General features: G+C 50.2%; 4 protein-coding genes across 4 annotated transcripts; 2 read left to right on the top strand and 2 right to left on the bottom strand.

Annotated features, from left to right (window-relative positions):
* Nucleotides 1–412: 412 nt before the first annotated feature.
* On the top strand, nucleotides 413–6038 carry EMWEY_00010760 (hypothetical protein, conserved; the record flags this gene model as incomplete). The annotated part of the gene is made up of 5 exons (XM_013478866.1): nucleotides 413–641; nucleotides 1320–1580; nucleotides 2028–2186; nucleotides 2619–5563; nucleotides 5892–6038. The coding sequence occupies 5 exons, from the start codon at nucleotides 413–415 to the stop codon at nucleotides 6036–6038; spliced, it is 3741 nt and encodes a 1246-aa protein (XP_013334320.1).
* A 527-nt stretch (nucleotides 6039–6565) lies between these two features.
* Nucleotides 6566–8038, bottom strand: EMWEY_00010770 (seryl-tRNA synthetase, putative; the record flags this gene model as incomplete). The annotated part of the gene is made up of 1 exon (XM_013478867.1): nucleotides 6566–8038. One exon carries the CDS (start codon nucleotides 8036–8038, stop codon nucleotides 6566–6568), a length of 1473 nt encoding a protein of 490 aa, XP_013334321.1.
* An 861-nt stretch (nucleotides 8039–8899) lies between these two features.
* EMWEY_00010780 (translationally-controlled tumor protein, putative) lies at nucleotides 8900–10053 on the top strand (the record flags this gene model as incomplete). Its single annotated transcript, XM_013478868.1, has 3 exons — nucleotides 8900–8993; nucleotides 9445–9511; nucleotides 9699–10053. The coding sequence occupies 3 exons, from the start codon at nucleotides 8900–8902 to the stop codon at nucleotides 10051–10053; spliced, it is 516 nt and encodes a 171-aa protein (XP_013334322.1).
* A 4234-nt stretch (nucleotides 10054–14287) lies between these two features.
* Nucleotides 14288–21259, bottom strand: EMWEY_00010790 (hypothetical protein, conserved; the record flags this gene model as incomplete). Its single annotated transcript, XM_013478869.1, has 7 exons — nucleotides 14288–14362; nucleotides 14508–14671; nucleotides 14794–14842; nucleotides 15045–15242; nucleotides 15510–15577; nucleotides 15772–15857; nucleotides 16194–21259. The coding sequence occupies 7 exons, from the start codon at nucleotides 21257–21259 to the stop codon at nucleotides 14288–14290; spliced, it is 5706 nt and encodes a 1901-aa protein (XP_013334323.1).
* Nucleotides 21260–22053: the final 794 nt, after the last annotated feature.

A 22053-nucleotide genomic window follows, 5' to 3' on the forward strand; every position in this document is an offset into this window, starting at 1 on the left:
CTTTTATAGGGTTATCTATATACACCCTAATAAGACACAGCTAAGGGCCCCTTCTTTATCCTTCTCTTCCTGTTATGCATATCATTGATTTCCCTTTGGCGTATATACACCTCAGCGTTATTACCTAGCATAAACAGCAGCAACAACAGCAGCAGCAACAGCAGCAACAGCAACAGCAGCAGCACATCCTTTGCCGCATACAATTTCCTTCTTTCCTCGAGCAGCAAACTGCAACAATGGCGGTGTATTGACACCTCAGCATATACAAACATTTTCTCCTTTAATTCCTTTTATTATTTTATTTATTTATTAAGGAAGACTTCTTATTTCTTTTCTTCTTCTTCCTCTTCTTCTTCCTTCTTTTTCTCTTTTTTTCTCTCCTTAGGTCAACTGTCTGCTGCCGTGCTGCACAATGTCGCAGCCCCAGCCCCAGCAGCAGCAGCAGCAGCAGCAGCAGCAAGAACAGGAGCAGGACCAGCAGCAGGAACCTCAGCAGCATCAGCATATGGAAGCAGGAACTGCTGCATGGTCATCATCATCATCAACAACAGCAGCAGCAACAACAACAACAGCAACAGCAACAGAAACAGCAACAGCAGCAGCAGTAGCAGCAGCAGCAGCAGGAGAATCATGTAAGGGAGGTGAATCCCGTTTGCTGCTGCTTCCTCATTGGTTGCTGCTGCGTATAGGTCGTTATCTAGATGCAATAGATTTGCTGCAGTTAGAGTGTTGCTGCAGCAGCATGCGTGCTGCTGCTGCAGCATGGGATTGTTTATGGTATAAATATATAATAAATAATTTAATTAAAAGACACGCGTGTCTTGCTGCTGCATTAGATATAAATAATAATAAATATAATTGTTCTTGTTATCTAACAGGAGGAGGATGTTTTAATCAATCTCCTGCTGCTGCTGCTGCTGCTATCGATGCTGCATATCATACTCATACTGCTGCTCCTGCTCCTGCTGCTGCTCCTGCTGCTCCTGCTGCTGCTGCTGCTGCTGCTCCTGCTGCTGCTAGACACCCAGGTTCTTTATCTCTAATAAACAGCAGCAGCAGCAGCAGCACCACCACCACCAACAGCAGCAGCAGCAGCAGCAGCAGGAATAATAATTCATTAACATGGCGTATAATATATATACGTATATGTATATTATTAAGGAATATAAGAGGAGGAATAAGCAAGAGAAGAATAATAAAAAAAATAATAAAAAGACCAATAAATAATATAATAGAGGGAAGTATATGTATATTTATTGATAAACTTTTATGGTTTAATGGTATAATTATACAATGTATTTGTCTTAATACTGGTCAAGAATTATGGCATACTTATTTACCACAGCAGCAGCAGCAGCAGCAGCAGCAGCAGCAGCAGCAGCAAGAGCAGCAGCAAGAGCAGCAGCAAGACCAACAGCAGCAACAAGAGCAACTGCAACAAGAACAGCAGCAAGAACAGCAACAGCAGAATCACCAGCACCATGAGGAACTCATAGGGGAGGAGGATATAACAACAACAGCAACAGCAACAGGAACACCTGCTGCTGCTGCTGCTGCTGCTGCTGCTGCTCCTATAAGTAGTATATTATATACTTCTTCCTTTGGTTTATCCCAAGGATGGAGACAACGTAGTCATGTAGTATGCAGCAGCAGCCATGTATTTAGTTATATAGAGGGAAGAATGCATGCATTTTGTTTATTATCTGGTGAATTAATAAGAGAAATAAATTTGGGGCTTTTTTTAACGCATGCAGCAGCAGCAGCAGCAGCAGCACCTATGCCTATAGATGTATGTAATAAAAATAAACAATTTGTATTTATAACAAGAATTAATTCTTATTTTTATGATAGTGAATCTCTTATACCTTTATTTACTATACAACATCTAAATACTCTTTCTTTGCTGCGCATGCAGCAGCAGCAGCAGCAGCAAAGAAGACAATATTGGCTAGGGGAAAGGATACAGGGGCCCCCTATACATCTTGATGATTTCTTTGATTTCTGTTGGGCTGGGGCTGCATGCACAGGTATACATATACATAAACCTATAGACTACCATGAACAGAAGCAGCAACAGCAACAGCAGCAGCAGCAGCAGCAACAGCAGCAGCAGCAGCAGGGAGGAGGAGGAGGAAATTGTGCAGCAAAGGAGAAAGGCTTCTGCGGCTGTTTCTGTCATCTAAATGGTGCAGAAAGAAATGCTGATGCATGCAGAGCTCGAGGTTGCTGGGATGGTTGCAACAGCAGCAGCAGCAGCAGCAGCAGCAGCAGCAGCAGCAGCAGCAGGAGATTATTTGCATCTAGACGCTGCACTGATGACGATATTCATAGCTGCAGATTAAGATGTCGTCATTTAGTAACATGGCACTCAGGAAAGAGTCGTAGATTATTAGTATGGTCTGCTGCTGCTGCTGCTGGTGCTTCTGCTGCTTCTGCTGCTGCTGCTGCTGGTGCATCTGGGGGAGGTACAGGGGCCCCCGCCTCCTCCTCCTTCTCATGGAGGCACTCAGCACGACTCGTATACACCCTAAGAGGGCACGAGCAGCCGCTGCTGCGGGTAAGGCAGCAAACAGACAGCAGAGACCTAAGAGAATATTTTCTTGCTTCCTTGGATACAGGAGGAAATGTAAGGATATGGCATTCTGCTGCTTACCCTCCTAAGGAAACTGCAGCAGCAGCAGCAGCAGCAGCAGCAGCAAGAGCACCAGATACAGATCCAGATATTGCTTCTGAATGGCAACATTATCAACAACATCAGCTGCTGCTGCTGCAGCAGCAAAGGAGGCAAATGCATGCAGATAACAGCAACAGCAGGAGCAGCAGCAGCAGCAGGAGCTCACCAGGTTTCCTATCGGAAATGGAAGATGATGAGGAAGCAGCAGCAGCAGCAACAGCAGCAGAAGCAGCAATTGGCTGTATAGCCATCATACCTTCCTTAGATACTTACTGGATACACCGCATATCTCTCTCTTGCCATGGCCTCCTTACTCTCTGCCGCCGCATCCAGCCACCTCCACAGCAGCAGCAGCAGCAGCAGCAGGGTCAGCAGCAGCAGCAGCAGCAGCTGTCCCAAAGGCCGGAGGTGGGGGAGCACCAGCAGTTGCTGCTGCTGTGGAATTTGCATGCGCCTTCTTTGTCATCTTTAAGGGCTCGCCGCAGGCTTACATCTGCTGCTGCTGCACCTGCTGCTGCTGCTGCTGCTGCTGCTCCTGCTGCTGTATTAAATTGGGACTCCTTAGATCCTCATGCCTTATGGCAGCAGGTGCTGCTGTCGTGGCAGCAAGCAGGAACAGATGGGGAATTATCTCCCTTTATGCATAAGATTGCCTTTGTTCTTCAAGAGAGGCAACATGCTGCTGCTGCTGCTGCTGCTGCTGCTGCCGCTGCCGCTGCTGCTGGTGCTGCTGGTGCTGCTGTTGATGGCAGCACAGCTGCTGCGGTAGATACAAGGATACACACAGACGAACATACAACGTACAAGACGATGGGGATCCAACCACCTCAACACCCCGATGTTCTTTCTTCTGTTGCTGCTGCTGCTGCTGCTGCTGCGTCTCTTCCTGTTGCTGCTGCTGATAATGCAGCAGCTACTAGTGGCGGTTTTAGTGGAGTAACGGATGATCCCGGTGCTGCTGATGCAGCAGCAGCAGCAGCAGCAGCAGCATCAGCTCCTGCTTCTGCTGCTGCTGAATTGGCTACTTCCCCATTGTTTGAGTCAAACACTGAGGGAAGCAGCAGCACCGTTGATGAGGATGCAGAGTCACCATCCTTGCTGCTGCGTCATCAGAGCAGCACAGCAGCAGACAGCAGCAACAGCAGCAGCAACAGTAGCAGCAGTACAACTACTCTTCCCAGCACTAGTACCACCTCCAACAGCATCAACAGCAGCATCAGCAACAGCACCAGCAGCATCAACGGTAGCAACAGCAACAGCAACAACAACAGCAGCAGTACCAGCACCAGCAGCAGCAGCAGCAGCAGCACTAATGAGGGTATACGCCGTTTATCTGTATGCGGTGCTTATATTCTTCCTAAGAGTGCATTTTTTGCTGAATTTGCGGCAAAAAATTTAATTTCTGTTTTATATGGAGAAGATGAATCTCCTTCTTTTTCTTCTTCTTCTCCTCCTCCTCCTTCTTCTTCCTCTCCTCCTCCTTCTTCTTCCTCCTCGTCTTCTCCTCCTCCTCCTCCTCCTCCTCCTTCTTCTTCTTCTTTTTCTTCCTTATTAGGAGTAAATAATTTTCCTCCTCGTACTCCCCATTATAATCCATTTAAGAGAAGTCTTTCTGATTGGCTTGTCTTTGATCTTAATAGAGTACATGAAGAACAAATGGCAGAAAATGCTGCAGCAGCAGCACAAGCTGCTGCTGCTGCTGCTGCTGCTGCTGCTGATACTGATGCTCATGCTGCTGATGCAGAAGCAGCAGAAAGAAACGCACAAAATGGGGAGGGGGAATCGTCACGGGATAGGAGTGGTAACGCTGCGAGTGGTGGAACTGGTGGAGCAGCAGCAACAGCAGCAGAAGCAGCAGCAGCTGATGCTGGTAAGCGGGTGGCTGCTTATGCTTCTGCATCTGCAGCTGGCAGTGGGTCTGTTACTGCTGCTGCTGCTGCTGCTGATGGTTTGTTGGATGATATAGGGGAAGCAGAAACTGCTGCTGCTGCTGCTGAAGTGTATGATGAGGAAGCCGTTGCACGACGGTCAGCTCGCAGCAGCTGGAGGAGAGACACTGCAGCAAAAGAAACAGCAAAAGAAATAAATGAGGGAACAGGTCGTCCTATACAGGCTCCTTATGAGCCTGCAGCAGCACAATGGAGGCAGCAGCAGCAGCAACGAGCAGCAGAAGAAGCAAGAAAAAAGGAGGCAATGAAGTCATATAGGAAAGTTGTTCTCTGCTGGATCGAAAAACAAAGAAGACGCAGATATGCTGCAGCAGCAAAGGCAGCAGCAGAGGCAGCAGAAGTAGCAAGAGCTGCTGCTGCTGGGGAGACAGGTGAGCAGCACACGCAAAAGGCAGCACACACCTCAAGGACTGTGCAAGCGGCTGCACGGGGAACTCTATCCGTTCACCCCAGCAGCAGCAGCAGCAGTAGCAGCAGCAGCAGCAGCAGAAGCACGAACTACAAACGGACAAACTGCAGTGAGAACAACAGAAGCTACATGAGCTCGAGTTCAAGACGGAGAAGCAGAAGTGCATCGAGCAGCAGCAACAGCAGCAGCAGTAGCAGCAGCAGTTGCAAAAGAAGCAGCAGCCTGAGGAGCAGCAGCGGAGAGTATTCTATGGGAGGTCCATCTGACACCACCACCACCACCACCCCATCCTCAACCACCTCCACCAGCCCCACCAGTCCCACCACCACCACCAACAACAACAACAACAACAACAACAATAACAACAATGGCAACAGCGACAACAGCAACAGGAGCAATGACAGCAACAGCAACAGCAACAATGACACCAACAACAGCAACACCACCACCAGCACCAACAGGATCAGCAATGACAGCAGCAGCAGTAGCAGCAGGAGCAGGAGCAATAGTTCAATAGATTCATCAATATCTGTATGGTGGCCTTCTTATGTTCCGTTACAGAATTTACGTCCATTATGGAGTGTTATTTGGTTACGTGAGAAAGCAAATGTTTGGGCATTAATGGATTGGAAAGTTGTTCAACTTTCTCCAACGGGTACACTTATTATTTCTGATTTCTCCCATCCTGATGCTACACCATTATGCCCATTTTCTTGTATTTAATCAATTATTATGCTGCTCTTTTTTATGATTATATAATTGTTCCTGCAGTTTCTCTTTTTTGCTACTGCTAATGTTGGTTGTGCCTGTGGTAGTGGGCTTGTTTTTTCGGTTATGATTACTGATTTTTTATACGGAGAATTCGGGTACAGAGGAGGGGGTTATAGCAAATGCTGCATATGTTGCTGCTGCTGGTGTTGCTATTGATGCCGCTGATTATAATGATAATGCTGAGGAGGCGACAGCAGCAGCACCAGCAGCAGCAGCGGCAGCCTACTGCCGTTGAATTTCATGCTGCTGCTGATGCTGCAGCAGTACGGCAAAAGGGGTCCTTTTTTTGTGTTTAAAAGAAGGAAAAAGAGGAGCCAATTAGACTTATTTCTTTGTAAGAACAATTAGGGTGTATCCGCAGTTGTGTCCCTATTAAAGAAAAAATTACTAGAGAAAGAAAGAAGGAATAACCTAACACGCGTACGCACGCAGCAATAATTATTATTCTTATCTGTACTACACACTTTATTCATTATTCATCTTATTCAATTGATCCAAGTACAATAACTATTATAATTAGTACATTTATAATAATAAAGAAATTTAAATAAGCAAAGATATGTCTTATAAACACACATTACGAGTACAAAACAATACAAGACGCCCGCAGAGTTTGTTCGTTGCTCGTTCTGCTGCTGTTGTGCATGCAAGAACGGGAGCAAGATCATTTGCTGGCTCTGCTGCAGCAAGAGCAGCAACAAGAACAGCTGCTGCTCCTGTTGTAGCAGCTGCAGCAGCAGACAGCAGCAACAGCAGCACAGTTTATGCCTCGCGCTTGCTGCTGCCTTCCTCTAAGTTGCTAGGGAAATGCAAGAACTCCTGTCCCCCCATATAAGGAATAAGAGCCCTAGGGACCTTAACACCTGTAGGTGTTTGGTAATTCTCTAGTATACAGCACATACATCTTTGTGTAGCAACAAGAGTAGCATTAAGTAGATGTACGAAAGGTTTGCTGTCAGCAGTAGCAGCAGATCCTGCTGCAGCAGTTCCTTCTTTCTTTTGTCCAAGACGTATTTCAAATTCCCTAGATTGATAATCTGTACAATTACTACAAGAAACTAATTCTCTATAATCATTATAACCAGGGAACCATGCCTCTAAATCATATTTCTTTGCTGCTGCATCATTAAGTGCACCAGACACAATAGATACAACTCTATAAGGAAGCTCAAGACTCTGATAGAATTCTTCTGCTGTAGCAATCATTTCTTCATGCATTTCCCATGATTTTTCGGGTGTAGCGACACAAAATTGTTCAACTTTTTCAAATTGATGGACACGAAATATTCCCCAACAATCCTTACCATGAGCACCAGCTTCCTTACGGAAGCAAGTGCTGCTTCCTGCATAACGAAGAGGGAGTTGCTTCTCTTCTAATCTCTCATGCATATGTAGTGCGCATAATGGCTGCTCGCTTGTAGCAATCATAAAGAGGTCATCACGATCTGCATCCTGTTGCTGCTGGGCTGCGCCCTTGCCACCCTCCTTACCCTTCTGCTGCTGCTGCTGTTGTTGGTGCTGCTGTTGCGAGTTGTCGTGGGGTATGCGGTAAAGGGTTTCCTCGAAATCCTTCAGCTCTGCTGCTGCACCCATGATAGACTTCTTCATGAAGTAAGGAGGCTGCACAGGCAAATATCCCTTCTTCATGAGGAAGCTAAGACCGTATTGAATAAGGGCATAGTTAAGCATAACTGCGGGGCCCTTAAGATAATATCCTCTATGGCCAGCAACCTCAACACCTTTCTTGAAGTCAACACCCTCTAGGCGAGCTAACACCTCATGGTGATGCAGCTTACCCGGGGTACCATCAACAACCATCCTGTTGGGTGTTCCCCATGTTCTTACAACCTTATTATTTGCTTCATCATTGCTAACAGGCACGGAATCATGCACGAGGTTACCTATACCTCGTAGCAAACGATCGCGGGTCTGTGCAGCCTCTGCAGCCTGAGCCTCAAGGGTTTGCAGCCTCTGCTTAATTTCTGCCGTCTTTGCAACAAGTTCCTCACAAGGACTCTTTGGATCTGCTTTCTTACGCTGTCCTATTTCCTTATTCACAGCGTTCAAGTCCTTTCTCCCTTGCTCCATGTTGTACGTTGCCTCACGCCATTTCTTGTCCGCTCCTATCAGCTGATCTACAACGGATGGATCGCGACCTCGCCGTTTTTCGCTCTCTGCTACTTTCGCAGGGCAACCGCCCTTCTCCTCCCGCAACAAATTAATGTCGATAGTCATCTTCTGCGTACGCAAAGACACACCGCAACGCAACACTCCCAACAAATTCAACTTTGGTAAACCGGAAGGAACGGAATTCTGCCGTAAGAATAACCACCTAAAGGCGATTTTGTTCAACGAAAAGCAATATCTGCGACTCGCAAAAAGGTAAAAATAGGTAAAACAACCACTAGCCGACCGCCAACAGTCAAGAAACGACCGTAATCCTGTAGCGTCCTAAGGGGCCTTAGCTAGATGGTTCAGAGCCAACATGTACTTACGAATAAAAAAAGGTGTAAATTGACGGGGAAAATCGATTATGTTTCCTTTGAACTCAAAGAAACAATAGGTGAACTTGTGTTCTCATGCTCCTGCTGACGCGCATGCACACGCCCTTGCCACCAGGCCTGGGTGCCACTTGGTACCCCACGAACAGAAAATTGAAAATGAAGACTTAAACAGACAAGAATAAATTAATAAATTTGATTATGTCATCCTAAGTGGTATCCCCCAGACAAAGACAGCCGCCGCCGTAAGTAACTGCTGACGAGCCCCGTTCGCGTGCCAGGATGGTTTGGAAGGAAACTGATAGTGAAAATAGAACTTTTTTCCTTTACCAGTAGCAAAAAAATAAGTTAAATTACATTTTTGCCTTCTTAGACCTTGAAAACTACTGGATCGTGCTCAGAACGAACAACGAACCAGCGATAGAAGCGCAAAGACGAACCTCATTTTCGCGCGGGGCTGGCTATGTATGAACGGCCACGCTGAAACAGCAGCAGCCCCCCCACACAGTGACTTGCTGCTGCAGTGCCTGTGTAGACCCTTCGTATTTCTCTTTTTCCTGCATTTTTGGAGTTTAAATAATTGGAAACTGCCAAGATGAAGGTATACAAGTGCATCTTCTCTGGGGATGAGCTCTGCTCGGACTCTTACCCCCATCTTGTGCCTTTCGGGGACGACTCGTTCAAGGATGGTAAGTTTCCGCCCTCTGATTGTTCCTCTCAATTTATTGCACTTTTCATTGTTTTCAAAAGTTCCACTATTTTTGATTCTTTTCCCGCATGCGCAAAGTAGACGTCCAGTGGAGGCGCCCGTCTGCGCAGCTTTGTTCGCCTTGGGACAGCATCAGGTGCCTGGGACGGAGGCGACGTCGGCCGACCTTAAAACGTAGAAAATGTTGCAAAATTCAATAAATGCAATATTTGGTCATTGAATTTGCGTGTAGTATATATCAATGGCTTTGCTCATGGTTTTTGTATGCCTGCTGAAACTGGAAATGGATGCTTTTGCAGCATATCTCAGTGTGACATGCCTGTGTATTTCCCCATCATATCCAGCCAAAGGCAGTTAGAAAGCAACCTAATTGCATTAAAACAAATACATAATTATACTGAAACTTCCTTTTTATGCATGTTTGCCCGCAGTTGCCTTCGAGGTCAAGGGGAGCCGTGTGACTAAGGCCGCTGAGGACTTTGGCATTGCCGACAACAGGTTCGTTTGTACTGATTAAGTTTTAAATACACTGAAATGGTTTTGAAAGTTGCGGAAGTTTTAATGGAGGAGGGTGGTATATTTAGTTTTTTGTTGTTGCGTGTTGTGTTGTGGGTTGTGCTGTGGTCTTCTCATTGGTTTCTTTCTCACATTGCTGATTGCTTACGTCTTCTTGTGTTGAATTCAGCGAGGAAGGAGAGGGAGGCGTTGAGGATGCTGCTGAGACGGTTATTGACATTGTGAGCTCCTTCAACCTGAGCGAAACTTCTCTGACAAAGAAGGACTTCACCACCTACATCAAGGGATATTTGAAGCGGGTGATTGAATATTTGCAAGAAAACAATCCATCCCGTGTTGATTCATTTAAGACAGAATCTGCTGCTCTTGTTAAGAAGATCCTCGGCAGCTTTGACGACTATCAGTTCTACATGTCGGAAAGCAACGATTTCGAGGCCTCTCTTGTCTATGCTTACTACAAGGACGAGGAAACCGCCCCTAGATTCATCTATTTGAAGGACGGACTTAAGGAGGAGAAGTACTAAATGAGGAAGGATCCTGAGGTGTCCAATTGCCTCCCCTTATCCTCACGCATTACTTTAATTGCAATGGAAAGTAGAACTGCCATTGTTCTTTTGTTGAAGGGCCACAGAAAGAATTCGTTGCCCCTAGAGGCATTTAAACAGGGCTGAGCGTCTTCTGCATCTGTATTTATTATCTGTGGCCCATTGTTGGCTCTTTACGTACCCTTTGGGGTGTTGTAAAGACACCTGAACTGAGGAGTTATTCTTTCTCAGTCCGGCTTAAATGCAAGGCCTGTATTCATATCCCTTTTTCGCCGCTCTTCACGAGCGGGCAAGCCTGGGGCCAACAGGGGAAACTAGAAAACGCCTTTGGGGCTTTCATGGCGCAACGATCTGAACGCTCTTACTAAACCCTACGAGGGAGAAACCCCGAACCCTAGGTCGATAAACCCTCAAATTTGCGACTCACTACAGCAGATTAGAAATATATAGTTTAGGCAGTAAATACAAAGGAGGAACAGTGTCAATCTGTCGCTTCACTGGATGAATACGGAAAGAACGCCCCAAATTATGCCTGCATGCATGCAGGAAGCATTTGCTTATATGCAAACATCGTTGGGGCTGGTGTTACATGCATGCATCCATGCACGCATGCGCACACAAATTCTACCGGCTCTTACTCAATTAGCGTGTTTCCATGCAGTTCGGGAGCAGCGGTTCAACTGGAAGGCGTTTGCTACTACTCGAACGAGCACTATCGCGTGTCCTGCTGCTGTTACTGCTGGTGGTGCTGTTGTTGGTGTTGTAAGGCGCAAATGCCTCGGGTTCTGCGGAGTGTCCGCGTGTGTTGGGAATCTTGTAGAATTCTCCTAAGACAGCAGCTGCTGTGTCACGACCCTTGCTTATGCCTAAGCTGTCTGTTAACCGCAAGTCAGAGGAAAGGCGGGTGTAGCTGAAAATAGATGCAACTGCAATTTGAGTTGTCTCGGCGTTCTTGTCAGCCTCCTCCTCCTCCGTTGCTCCTGATGAGTGCTTCAATGGAGAGGACCACTGGACCACTTTGCTGCAGTTCGTTGGACTATTAGCAGACGGCTGTCTCGAAAGACCCAACGACTTCGTTGCTCGGAAACTTCCTTGAACTGTTGAAGACAATGAGGTAGGAAAGCCTTGATTTGACCGACAGGAGCTGCTTAGTTTGCCTTCAGATACATCCGCTGCTGCTGCAGCAGAGCGGGAGGAGCTGCTTAGTTTGTGTTCAGATGCATCTGCTGCTGCTGCAGCAGAGCGGGAGGAGCTGCTTAGTTTGCGTTCATATATATCTGCTGCTGAACCAGCAGAGCGGGAGGAGCTGCTTAGTTTGCGTTCACATACACCTGCTGCTGCTGAGGCAGAAGAGCGGGAGGAGCTGCTTAGTTTGTGTTCAGATGCATCTGCTGCTGCTGCAGCAGAGCGGGAGGAGCTGCAATCAAACGTAAGTATATATAGACGACGACTGGCAGCAGAGCGGGAGGAGCTGCTTAGTTTGCGTTCACATACACCTGCTGCTGCTGAGGCAGAAGAGCGGGAGGAGCTGCTTAGTTTGTGTTCAGATACATCTGCTGCTGCTGCAGCAGAGCGGGAGGAGCTGCTTAGTTTGTGTTCATATATATCTGCTGCTGAGGCAGCAGAGCGGGAGGAGCTGCTGAGTTTGCGTTCACATACACCTGCTGCTGAGGCAGAAGATCGGGAGGAGCTGCTTAGTTTGCATTCATATATATCTGCTGCTGAGGCAGCAGAGCGGGAGGAGCTGCTTAGTTTGCGTTCACATACACCTGCTGCTTCCGCACCAGCAGAGCGGGAGGAGCTGCTTAGTTTGTGTTCATATATATCTGCTGCTGAGGCAGAAGATCGGGAGGAGCTGCTTAGTTTGCGTTCACATACACCTGCTGCTGCTGCTGAGGCAGCAGAGCGGGAGGAGCTGCTTAGTTTGTGTTCAGATACATCTGCTGCTTCCGCACCAGCAGAGCGGGAGGAGCTGCTTAGTTTGCGTTCATATATATCTGCTGCTGAGGCAGAAGATCGGGAGGAGCTGCTTAGTTTGCGTTCACATACACCTGCTGCTGCTGCTGAGGCAGAAGAGCGGGAGGAGCTGCTGAGTTTATGTTCAGATACATCTGCTGCTGTTGCAGCAGCAGAGCGGGAGGAGCTGCTTAGTTTGCGTTCATATACATCTGCTGCTGCTGCTACTGCTGCAGACGCAGCAGCAGCAGCAGATGTTCCTGACAAAGACGATCTTTTAACCTTTTCAGCAGGCTCCGCAACCCCACTGCCAGTGCTTCTGTGCGAGACGGAAAGGCGCAGCGAACTGTCAGAATTCGTTTTGGAGAAGCTCCCGGAACTATGTAATGACTGCCGAGACTGCTGTTTCTGCTGCTGCTGCTGCTGCTGGTCGTCTTGATGCTGCTGTTGCTGCTCTTGCTGCCGCGACGGGAAGAGGCCCTGGGACTTGGTGGCGCGGAAACTGCCTTGCACCGTCGAAGACAAGCTGGCTGTGCCGTTGCTCTTGGTACTGCTGCAGGGACGGCTTGGGCAGCTGTGTCTGCTGCTGACACTGTTCAGAGAAGCAGAAAGAGATCTATTACTTCTACTAAGGGAGAGAGAAGTTGAGGCGGAATGAGAAGAAGAAGTGGAAAGTGCCGTGCTGGCTTGGTCCCCACGGGGAGGCAGCAGGCGCTGGTTAAGGGATTCCCTTGGCCCGAAAACCATGGGGAACAGCAGCAGGAAAATACAACTTTATCTCTCCCTTCCGTTGTTTCTACTGTATCTCCTTCTCTGTAGAAGTTGTCTGTCAGTTCTTCTGTTTATGAAAATGGTATCGTGCGTATAACGGGGATACAAAAGCCCTCCGCTTAGGCGTTTTAGGCTGCCAATGGCTGGAAAAATGACTCAAAGAAAGACTTGAATTACGTTAGAAGAAAGAAGATAGACAAAAAACCTGCTACAGTAGCAACAGGAGTCAACACCTGTAACCAATTCCATGACGGAGTGGTCCGCTGGTTGTGGGGGGAGAACGTTCGAGTAAGAACAACTCGACGACTTGTGAAAGATCAAAAAGACTGCAATTTCAATGATTGGTAAGCTTAATGAGCTGTGATGACAGCAGCTGTTCTGCAGCAAACGATAGACAGCCGCCCGCAGAGCCCTGCAGAGCAGGCAGGTGACCGGACCCTCTCCTAGGGTAATAGAGGCGAGTTATGTCTTGAGTCTGTTTTTAGTTGCACATAAAGAGGTTTGCGAAAAATAACAAAATATCAATTTACTCTTATACGAGAACATTAGTTGCCATATGAAAAAATAAATAGGTCTAATTTGCTAGACGCGCTGTGCTCAAACTACAACTCTCGGTTCTATGGTGTAGTGGTTAGCACTGCGGACTCTGAATCCGCCGACCTGGGTTCAAATCCCAGTAGGACCTTCCCTTTTAAACTTCTTTTGATTCTGTTCTATTACTCTCAATATTAAAAATTGTTGTAGTTATTACTACTCCCTTTATTATTCCTTTATTAATCAACTACATGCTGTTGTAAAGAGAATAGAGAGGCGGCTGAAAGTAGAAGGGTTTGCCTCAAGAAACAGCTTTATAGACGCGTTGGGACTCACACTCAAAGACAGCTTTCTGCAAATACGTTTAATTTGTCTTTAAAGAAAGATATATTGGAGACAGATGCCTGCGAATATGTTTAACGGAGAGAAAGAATATCTATCTTAATAATGACCATAGAAACTATAGCAGCCGTACCAGTACTGTTCCTACTTTGTCATGTAGTTACCAGAGAGTCCCTGCTACTTCATTAGCAATAATTATGACAATAAAACTTTCATGACAACCACGAAAAGAGGTCCTACTGGGATTTGAACCCAGGTCGGCGGATTCAGAGTCCGCAGTGCTAACCACTACACCATAGAACCGATGGTGGTCCACTTCTATGGCGAGACGAGTAAAGAGATTCTATTCACTGTATTCAGGTTCAGATAATATAGTTAGAAGGATTGATTTAGGTCTTTAGCATCAGAAGACACATCTGCTGGCGTGCTCCTCTTCTTATTGGAAACACGTAGTAGGCGTATACGCATTTTATTCATATTGTTGACCACGGGCGACTCTCAGAGAGGTAAGGGGCCTTGGAGGCCCACCAACAAACCCAATTGTAAGGCTTTAGAGAGGCATCCAGTGGGAGGCCCAGGTGGGGTTGAGGGTCCCCCTATCACGGTTCTGCTACAGACGCATCACCACTGCAGCAGGCTCTGTTCGGTCTGCAGACGATATTGTAGAGAGCAACCGATCGGATATCTGCAAAAGACAGAATAGGAGGAGAGCACATTTTGCGTGTTTAAGGGTTTATGGTGTATGACGAATAGTCAGCATTGTAGACAGCCGCAAAAGAGATAAGGGGAAGAGAAGAAGAACAGAAACAACACTAGCAAGCCCTACATACCTGCAGGCCCTTTCTGTCTTCGCCCACAAAATATGAGATTAGCTCTTCGCTTTCTTTGCTGCTCCAGAAGGCTTCATTGCAGAGGCAAATATACGCCGACCTGTTGCTGCTGCTGCTGCTTCCCGTGTAGACTTGTGACATCCGAACGGCTTCTTCTCCTTCCGCTGCGCAGCAGCCATACACCCCCCATATAAGCACGGAAATACGGCCCAACGCACGCACAGGCCCCCAATGCTCTCATCAGTTTGTCTACTTTCTGTTCTTTCTGCTGTGGGGCCCCACTCACTAGCGGCTGTTACATCAACTTCAACACGACGAGGAGAGTTAAGGAGATCCTGCAGGGAGTCGATGCAAACAGCAACTCTTGACGGTGTTGGTTTGACAGGCTACCTCTTTATTACAATACGCAGGTATATAAACTCAATTTATGTCTGTATATCTATATATGTGTCTGTTTCTCTAAGCTAAAGAAATATAATTATATGTAGGGTTTGTTTGTAGACATAGACTGGCTTCTAAACCCACTTGTGGGAGTACCATCAGCTGGCAATTTCCTTTCTGTTTCCAATATATGCAGTGGCGGCAGCAAACGCTCTCGCCTCCTGTTGTTTCCTGTTGGTGGAGGCCCTCTCCAACTCGAGTTGAGGGGGCGCCTTGGAGGTTTGGAGAATCCACGACAACGGCCACGGCCAGACCTGCCTGTTTCTTCTCCTCTTTACCCAGCTTCTTCAGAGCCTGAGCAACAACAACATACACACAGAGGTGCTGTTGTTGGTGCTGCTCTTAATGCTTGCATCATGTGACGGCAGGGACGGGCAAGAAAGATAATTCGGGGGGAAGTAATGACACAACACACAGACACATGAAAGGAATACAGAAGTAGGGAGACAGAAAGATGTAGGAAGAAAACGGCAAGGGCACAAAAAAGAAAAGCAAGAAGGAAGGGAAAAGAAGGAAAGAAAGAGACAAAAAGGAAATTGGTCTACTGCTGCCGTTGCCTACCCTTTGCAGTGCTGCTTCGATGGCTCTTTCCGGAGTTCTTCGTGCCCTCAACTCCGCCAACAGCCAAACTGCATTACACCCAACAAAACGATTTAATGCCATCAGGCGCATCAACGACAGGCCCTTTAAGGAAGCCAGGGGCCATCTGCTGCTGCTGCTGCTGCTGCTGCAGCGGCCGCTCCCCAGATGAACGCTGCTAAATCTGAGACCCGTATGCAACGACTGGCCACAGCAGCACCAGCAGCAGCAGGGGGCAGCTTACTTGCAGCTTCGGCGTGCGGTGCCCCCTTTGATGGAGGGCCCCCAGTGAGCCCTTGACAAAGGAGAAGGACGCGAAACCCTGGGGCCCTGTACGTACATCACAAACAGCCAGAGCAGCAGCGGTGCGATGCAGAGGAGTTAATTGGTGTTTAAGCTGAACAATACCTCAAAAAGAGGGCATCAAGAAAAAGAACAAACCCTGTATTATATAACAATAAGAAGGAACAAACGCTTAAGGAAAGAAAGCAAAAAAAAAGAGAAACTATCAAAGGGGCAAACAAAACAAATCCCTTAACAGATACCAAGCAGTAATAAGGGATAACAGAAAGAAGATAAAAAATGGCCATATGAGAGATACCAAGAAGAGCAGCCGGATAAACTGGAGAAAAACCAACTTCTTAGAGAGAATATGTCTGTACTCACTGGCAGATAAAGACACCCTGCTGCGTTTTATTGCCATTGCTGTCTTGAGGGTCAAGCAGATACGTCCATAGCTCCATGCTGCTACTGCTGCTCAGGGCCTCCTCTAAAGAAGGAAAACCGCAAATATTGTTGCTTTTTTGCGCCTCCCCGGCGGATTCCGCGGGGGACCCCTCACTGTTGGGGTCTGTAGCGGACGATGCCCCCAGCGGGGACTCAAGGGGGCCCTCCGAGGGCCCCTGTGGAGGCACACTCCACAGGGCCCATTGCACGTGTAGGCGCTCCAGATTGCGAGAGGTGCAGAATTGCTTTAATGCAGGGGCCCCAGTCCTTGTGTCTTGCGTCTTTACAGAGGCCCTCTCAACAGTCTCTTGGGTTTGAGTATCACTTCCTACTGGACGGTGCGGTGCAACAACGGAAGAGGAGACGGAAGGGCCCCTCCCTACCTCAGCACGCGGAGAGAAGGGCCCAGATGGGGCTCCAGAAGTCTCCAGATGCGCGCCCCAACCACTACTGGAGTCAGTGTAGTCTGATCCGTTTACGTGCACCTCAGGTGCGGGGTTTGGTTGGGGTCCCACAGCCTCTTTGGGGACCCCAGGGAGCCCCTCTTCAACGCTGCCGCTGCAAGCACGGACAAAACCTGATGCTATCAAGAGGTTCGGCCGCGTGCATGTGTTGCTGGTTGCTGAGCTGCTGTCCCGAAGCTGCCTCTCTGCTGTAGCCGGGAGAGTGGTGACTTGGATGGGGCCCCCTGCCTGGGGAGCTTCGCGGGGGGGCTCGTCCGATGAGGGCAACAGCTCTGGTGCCGCATAACTCAACAGCTCTGTTTGGGTGCTGCTGGACACCATAGTGCTCTGCACTCTGTCAGGAAGGGCCCCCCTGTTACTATGAGGTGCGTCAGGAGCGGTCCCCCTGTTCCTCAGTTGCCTGTCACAAGAGACCTCTCTGTTCCTCTGTTGTCTGTCACGAGGGGCCTCCCTGTTCCTCTGTTGTCTTTCTTCGCGTAGTGAAGCTGCTGATTCTTCCAAGTTGTTGCGGGTCCTGTCTTTCTCTTCTTTGCAATCTCCTCCTACGCTGTCTCTATTTTTAAGTTTTCTCCTTTCCTCCTCAAGGGGCATTTTGTCCGTTAAAGGGTGACGAGTCAGTGTGTAAGGGGGCCTCCTTGAGTACAAACAAGAAGAAGGGGTCCTGTGGGGCGCCCCTTCTGTGGGCCCCAATGTGTTGAGAGCTGCCAGCGTCAGGCGGGGGACTCCCGTGGACACTCCACATAAGCTGCTCGTGCTGCTGCTATCTTCCTGTGTCTCTGCTTCTCCTGCTTCTGCTGGTGCTACAACAGAAGCACAGCTTCGCGGGCTGGAAGCCACCGGATTTTCACCTGGTGCATAGGGCCCAGCCACTGCTGTCGTGGCTGCTGCTTCTGCTGCTGCTGCTGTTCCTTCGGCTCTAAGCAGAACATCCCTTTCTCTTTTGGACGCGCTGCAAGGAGGAGGCCGCTTGGTTGTCTCCTCGCTACCGCAGCACCTGCTCGGTTGACTCCAGGGCCCAGGGCCCTGTGCTGTACGCGAGGCGGCATAGGGGCCCCGGTGGGGAGAAATGGCTTCTTGCGGGCCCCCAGGGGTGGGAGGCCCGTTGTAGAGGCCCTCAGAATTCAGGATGGAGGTAAGGGTTTGCAGACGCCTCAGAATGCGCCCCCCAATTGCTGATGGACTCTCCAGGAGACAGTCTCCCGGGCTGCTACAGTCTGCAGCGGCAATCTCTGTTGCAGTTGGTGTAGCTGCTGCTACAGCAGTAGCTGTAGAAGAGACAGCAGCGGAAGACAGAAGCCCCTCTACTTCGATTTTACCATTCGTCTGCTGCAGCACCGCCTCCTCATCTACAGGAGGCCCTACCGGGGCCTCAAAGTCTTGACTCGGCTGTGAGGGCATCGAAGGCGACGGGAAGAAGCAAGAAGGAAGTACTTCTTGTGAGGAACAAACACCACTATGCAGTTCAGGAGGAAGGCCTTCTTGGCAGGGGCTGCTGCAGGCAGACGCGCTCTCCTTGGTGACCTCACTGACATCCTTAGGAGGATGGGTGCAGCAGCAAATGGTGTCACCACTACTGATGCTGTTGTTGTTGTTGTTGTTGATGTTGTTGTTGTTGTTGTTGCTGCTGCTGCTGCTGATGTGGGGCAAAATCGCGTACCGGGCCGTGCTGCAGGTGCTCTGGCGTGAGTTGATGTCTCTCCCTATTGTTTGGGGGCCTGCCCGCAGTGGCGTCTGAAGCTGTTGCTGCTGGAGCTGTTGCGGTTGATGCTGCTGCTGTTGCTGAAGCTGCTTATGCTGCTGCGGGAGCTGCTGGTGCTGCGGCTGCTGCTGCTTCGGGAGCTGCTGCTGTTGCGGAAGCTGCTGCTGTTGCGGAAGCTGCTGCTGTTGCGGAAGCTGGTGCTTCTGCTGGACCTGGTGCTGCTGCGGGAGCCGGTGCTGCTGCGGGAGCTGGTACTGTTGCGGGAGCTGCTGCTGCTGCGGGAGTTGCTGTTGTGGGAGTTGTTGCTGTTGCGGGAGCTGCTGCTGTTGCGGGAGCTGCTGCTGTTGAGGGTGCTGTTGCGGGAGCTGCAGCTGTTGCGGAAGCTGCAGCTGTTGCGGAAGCTGGTGTTTCTGCTGGACCTGGTGCTGCTGCGGGAGCTGGTGCTGCTGTGGGAGTTGCTGCTGTGGGAGTTGCTGCTGCTGCGGGTGCTGGTGATCCTGCGGGAGTTGCTGCTGCTGCGGGAGCTGGTGATCCTGCGGGAGTTGGTGCTCTTGCAGGAGTTGTTGCTGCTGCGGGAGTTGCTGCTGCTGTGGGAATTGCTGTTGCTGCGGGAGTTGTTGCTGCTGCGGGAGTTGCTGCTGCTGTGGGAATTGCTGCTGCTGCGGGAGTTGTTGCTGCTGCGGGAGTTGCTGCTGCTGCGGGAGTTGTTGCTGCTGCGGGAGTTGTTGCTGCTGTGGGAACTGCTGCTGCTGCGGGAGTTGTTGCTGCTCCGGGAGCTGCGGTAGCTGATTGACTTGTTGCTGCTGCTGCGGGAGTTGTTGCTGGTGGGGGAGTTGGTGCTGTTGCGGAACTTGTTGCTGTTGCGGGAGTTGTTGCTGCTGCGGGAGTTGGTGCTGTTGCGGGAGCTGCAGAGGGAGCTGTGGGAACTGATGTTGCTGCTGCTGTTGCTGCTGTGCGGGCGGTTGTTGCTGCTGTTGGTGCTGCAAGAACCGTTGCTGCTGCAGGAGCTGTTGGTGCTGCTGGTGGTGGTGCTCAGGAGCAAGGAATCCGTGTGGTGCTGCTGTTTGCTGCATGCTGTTTCTTCTGCTTGCGGAGGCACTGGATGACCGTCTGAGGCCGTGGGATGCTGCGTTAAGGCCCCCTGGGGGTCCTTGGGTACCAGGCCCTAGGGGCCCTAAGGGCCCCACGGTCCCGACAGGCCCACCAAAGCTGCTGCTTGAATGCCTATGTAACTTTGGTTGCTGGAATGCACCAGCGGAAGGGGTGAGGGGTGGCCCTAGAGCTCCTGCTCTGGGAGTCCCCCAAGTCTGCAACAAGCGTTGAGCTGGGGGACCCCACCATGCGGGCCCCCCAGTAGGTAAGCGTGAACCCCAGACGGGACCCGAAGGAGGACAGGCGAACCCTGAAGGGGCCCACGAGCACGGCCCCTGCTGCTGGTGTTGTTGTACCTGTGCCCATGGCGGGATGAAGCAACCGTTGAGCCCTTGGTTGCGGGCAGCAGGAGAAGCAGCAGCTGCTGCAGCAGCAGCAGTGGGGACGGCATGAACCCCCGGCAGAGGTGCACACAAGTAGCTTCTGCTCATATCCAAGGCTGCAGTGGTAAATGCTGGTTGGGCGCCCACAAAAAAGAAACCACCAGGCACAGGATGCAGAGCCCCAGTGGGCCCTAGGGGCCCTGTTGGTGCTCTGGGGGTCCCCAACAGGAGCCCCGGGGGGGGCCCCTCTGTTGAGGATCCGCAAGCCATGCCCTCTCCCTTTGCGGTGGGCTCTGCCGCTGCTGTGAAGGGCCTCTCGATGCTCTTGTGTCCCTTCACAGGGCAGACACTTGGATCTGCGTTCCGTTCAGGCATCTCTAGGGCCCCACTGGGGGCCCCGAGCGGCCTCGGGAGGGCCCCCGACTCTCTCAAGCAGTCAACAGACCCGGCAACTGGTGGAGGCCCTGGGGGCCCCGGGTGCCTCCAAGGCCCTGGGGGCTCTCCGGGAGTCTGGGAGGCCAGTGGGGCGGATTTGCCTTGGGATATATGTGCCTCCATTTGGAACTGGTTAGGTCGCTGCTGCTGCCTCCTCATTCGCTGCTGTGGCTGCACCTGCTGCGGCTTTACCTGCTGCTGTTCCTTCTGCTGTGCATTAGGGGGTTCAGTTTGTGCTTGGGCAATGATGCGGCAGCCACTGAGGTTCTGCTGGGGAGCGTCGAGGGTTTCCAAGCCCTCCAGCCGCAGCAGCCCTTGGGTAGCTGCACCTGCTGCTGATGCAGTTGCTGTTGTTGTTGCTCTTGGTGCTGGGACTTCAGCACATCCTTGTGGGGGTGCTGAGGTGTCTTTTGGGCATCCTTTGCTCTTCGCTTGCTGCTGCACCTCAGTTTGTTCTAAGGAGGCAAGCAGCTGCTGCCGCCCCTGTGGCACTTGAAGGCCTCTCACCTGCACCTGCCGCTGCCCAGCTGCTGCATCGTAGACAACGCGTAGAGTCTGGGGGGGCCTCCACGAGAGGTTCTTTGGAGTCTCCTTGAAGGGGCCCCAGGGGGCCCCTTCAAGGAGACTCCTCCTTGGCTCCTCTGCTGGGACTGCTAATTGACTACCCTTCGCAGGCAACAGAAGCTGAGACAGCTCCTGCTGCTGCATGCAATCGCTTTTCGGGCTCTCACTTAAGTCAATTGTCGAGAAGAAAAGACGTGGAGAAGGGCTCCTGCCCCCTAAGGAACCACAGGCCTCCTCCTTTCCCAACGCTGAAGGCGGGGGTCCCTCTACAGAACTAGGGAGATGCGTCCTTGTAAGGTGCGATTTCTGCTGCTCCTGTTGTTTCTGCTTTTCCTGTTGCTGATATCGCGGAATTGATACCAGAGACATATTTCATTAGGTTTCTGGAGGCGCCGTACACTGTGTTATTGAGTAAAGAAACCCCCTGCCCCCCCCCTGTCTTGTGCTTATTGAGTCTTCCTTGCTTATTGTAAGTTGCAAGAAGTAGAAGACTGAACTTATGCTGCACGAACAGCACAGAAGGTGTTCGTAGAGCCAAAGGTCCCTCGCTCCCGTTGGGCGACCAGCGCTGTCATTGGGGAGGCATGAGGAGGCAGAGGCAGGGGAATAAGGAGAGATGATGATTCTTTGAAGCTGCCCTCAAAGAGGCGGAGAAGATCAGCAGGCGTGCGGTGTATAGACAGCCCAGGAGGCACACCTGTCTCAATTGAGTTAGAGCAGCGGTCGGAGTACATGCGGCCTGCTGGGAACGGGGAGATGAGGGGTCCAAGTATTCTTTTTACCCTTTTTTATGAATAATAATTTAACATTCTTGGATTATTTTTGCAGATCTGCACAGAAGAGCTGCACATACACAGCAGGAGCCCCCTGGGCCCCTGGCGGATCCTCGCGGCGCCTGCGGCCTACGGCGGTGAAGGCCGTCTTCCTTTCTCTTGTTTGCGCTTCTTATTCCCGATAATAGTTGAATATTTATGCTTCACTTTTATACATCTGCTAAGAAGGATTCAATGGGGGCCGGGAGGAGGCGTATGTACAGCCCAACTCACTGCAAATGGACAGAAGGAAGCCGGTGGCGTGACCTCGCGCCTGCAGCGACCGGTGTGGCCCTGCCGGATTTGGAGTATATGTATATTTGAAATAAATTGAAAACCAAAACCATAAAG

This window comes from Eimeria maxima, genomic scaffold, assembly GCF_000499605.1.
Source record: "Eimeria maxima Weybridge genomic scaffold, Emw_scaff74, whole genome shotgun sequence".
NCBI classification, from domain to species: Eukaryota; Apicomplexa; class Conoidasida; order Eucoccidiorida; family Eimeriidae; genus Eimeria; species Eimeria maxima.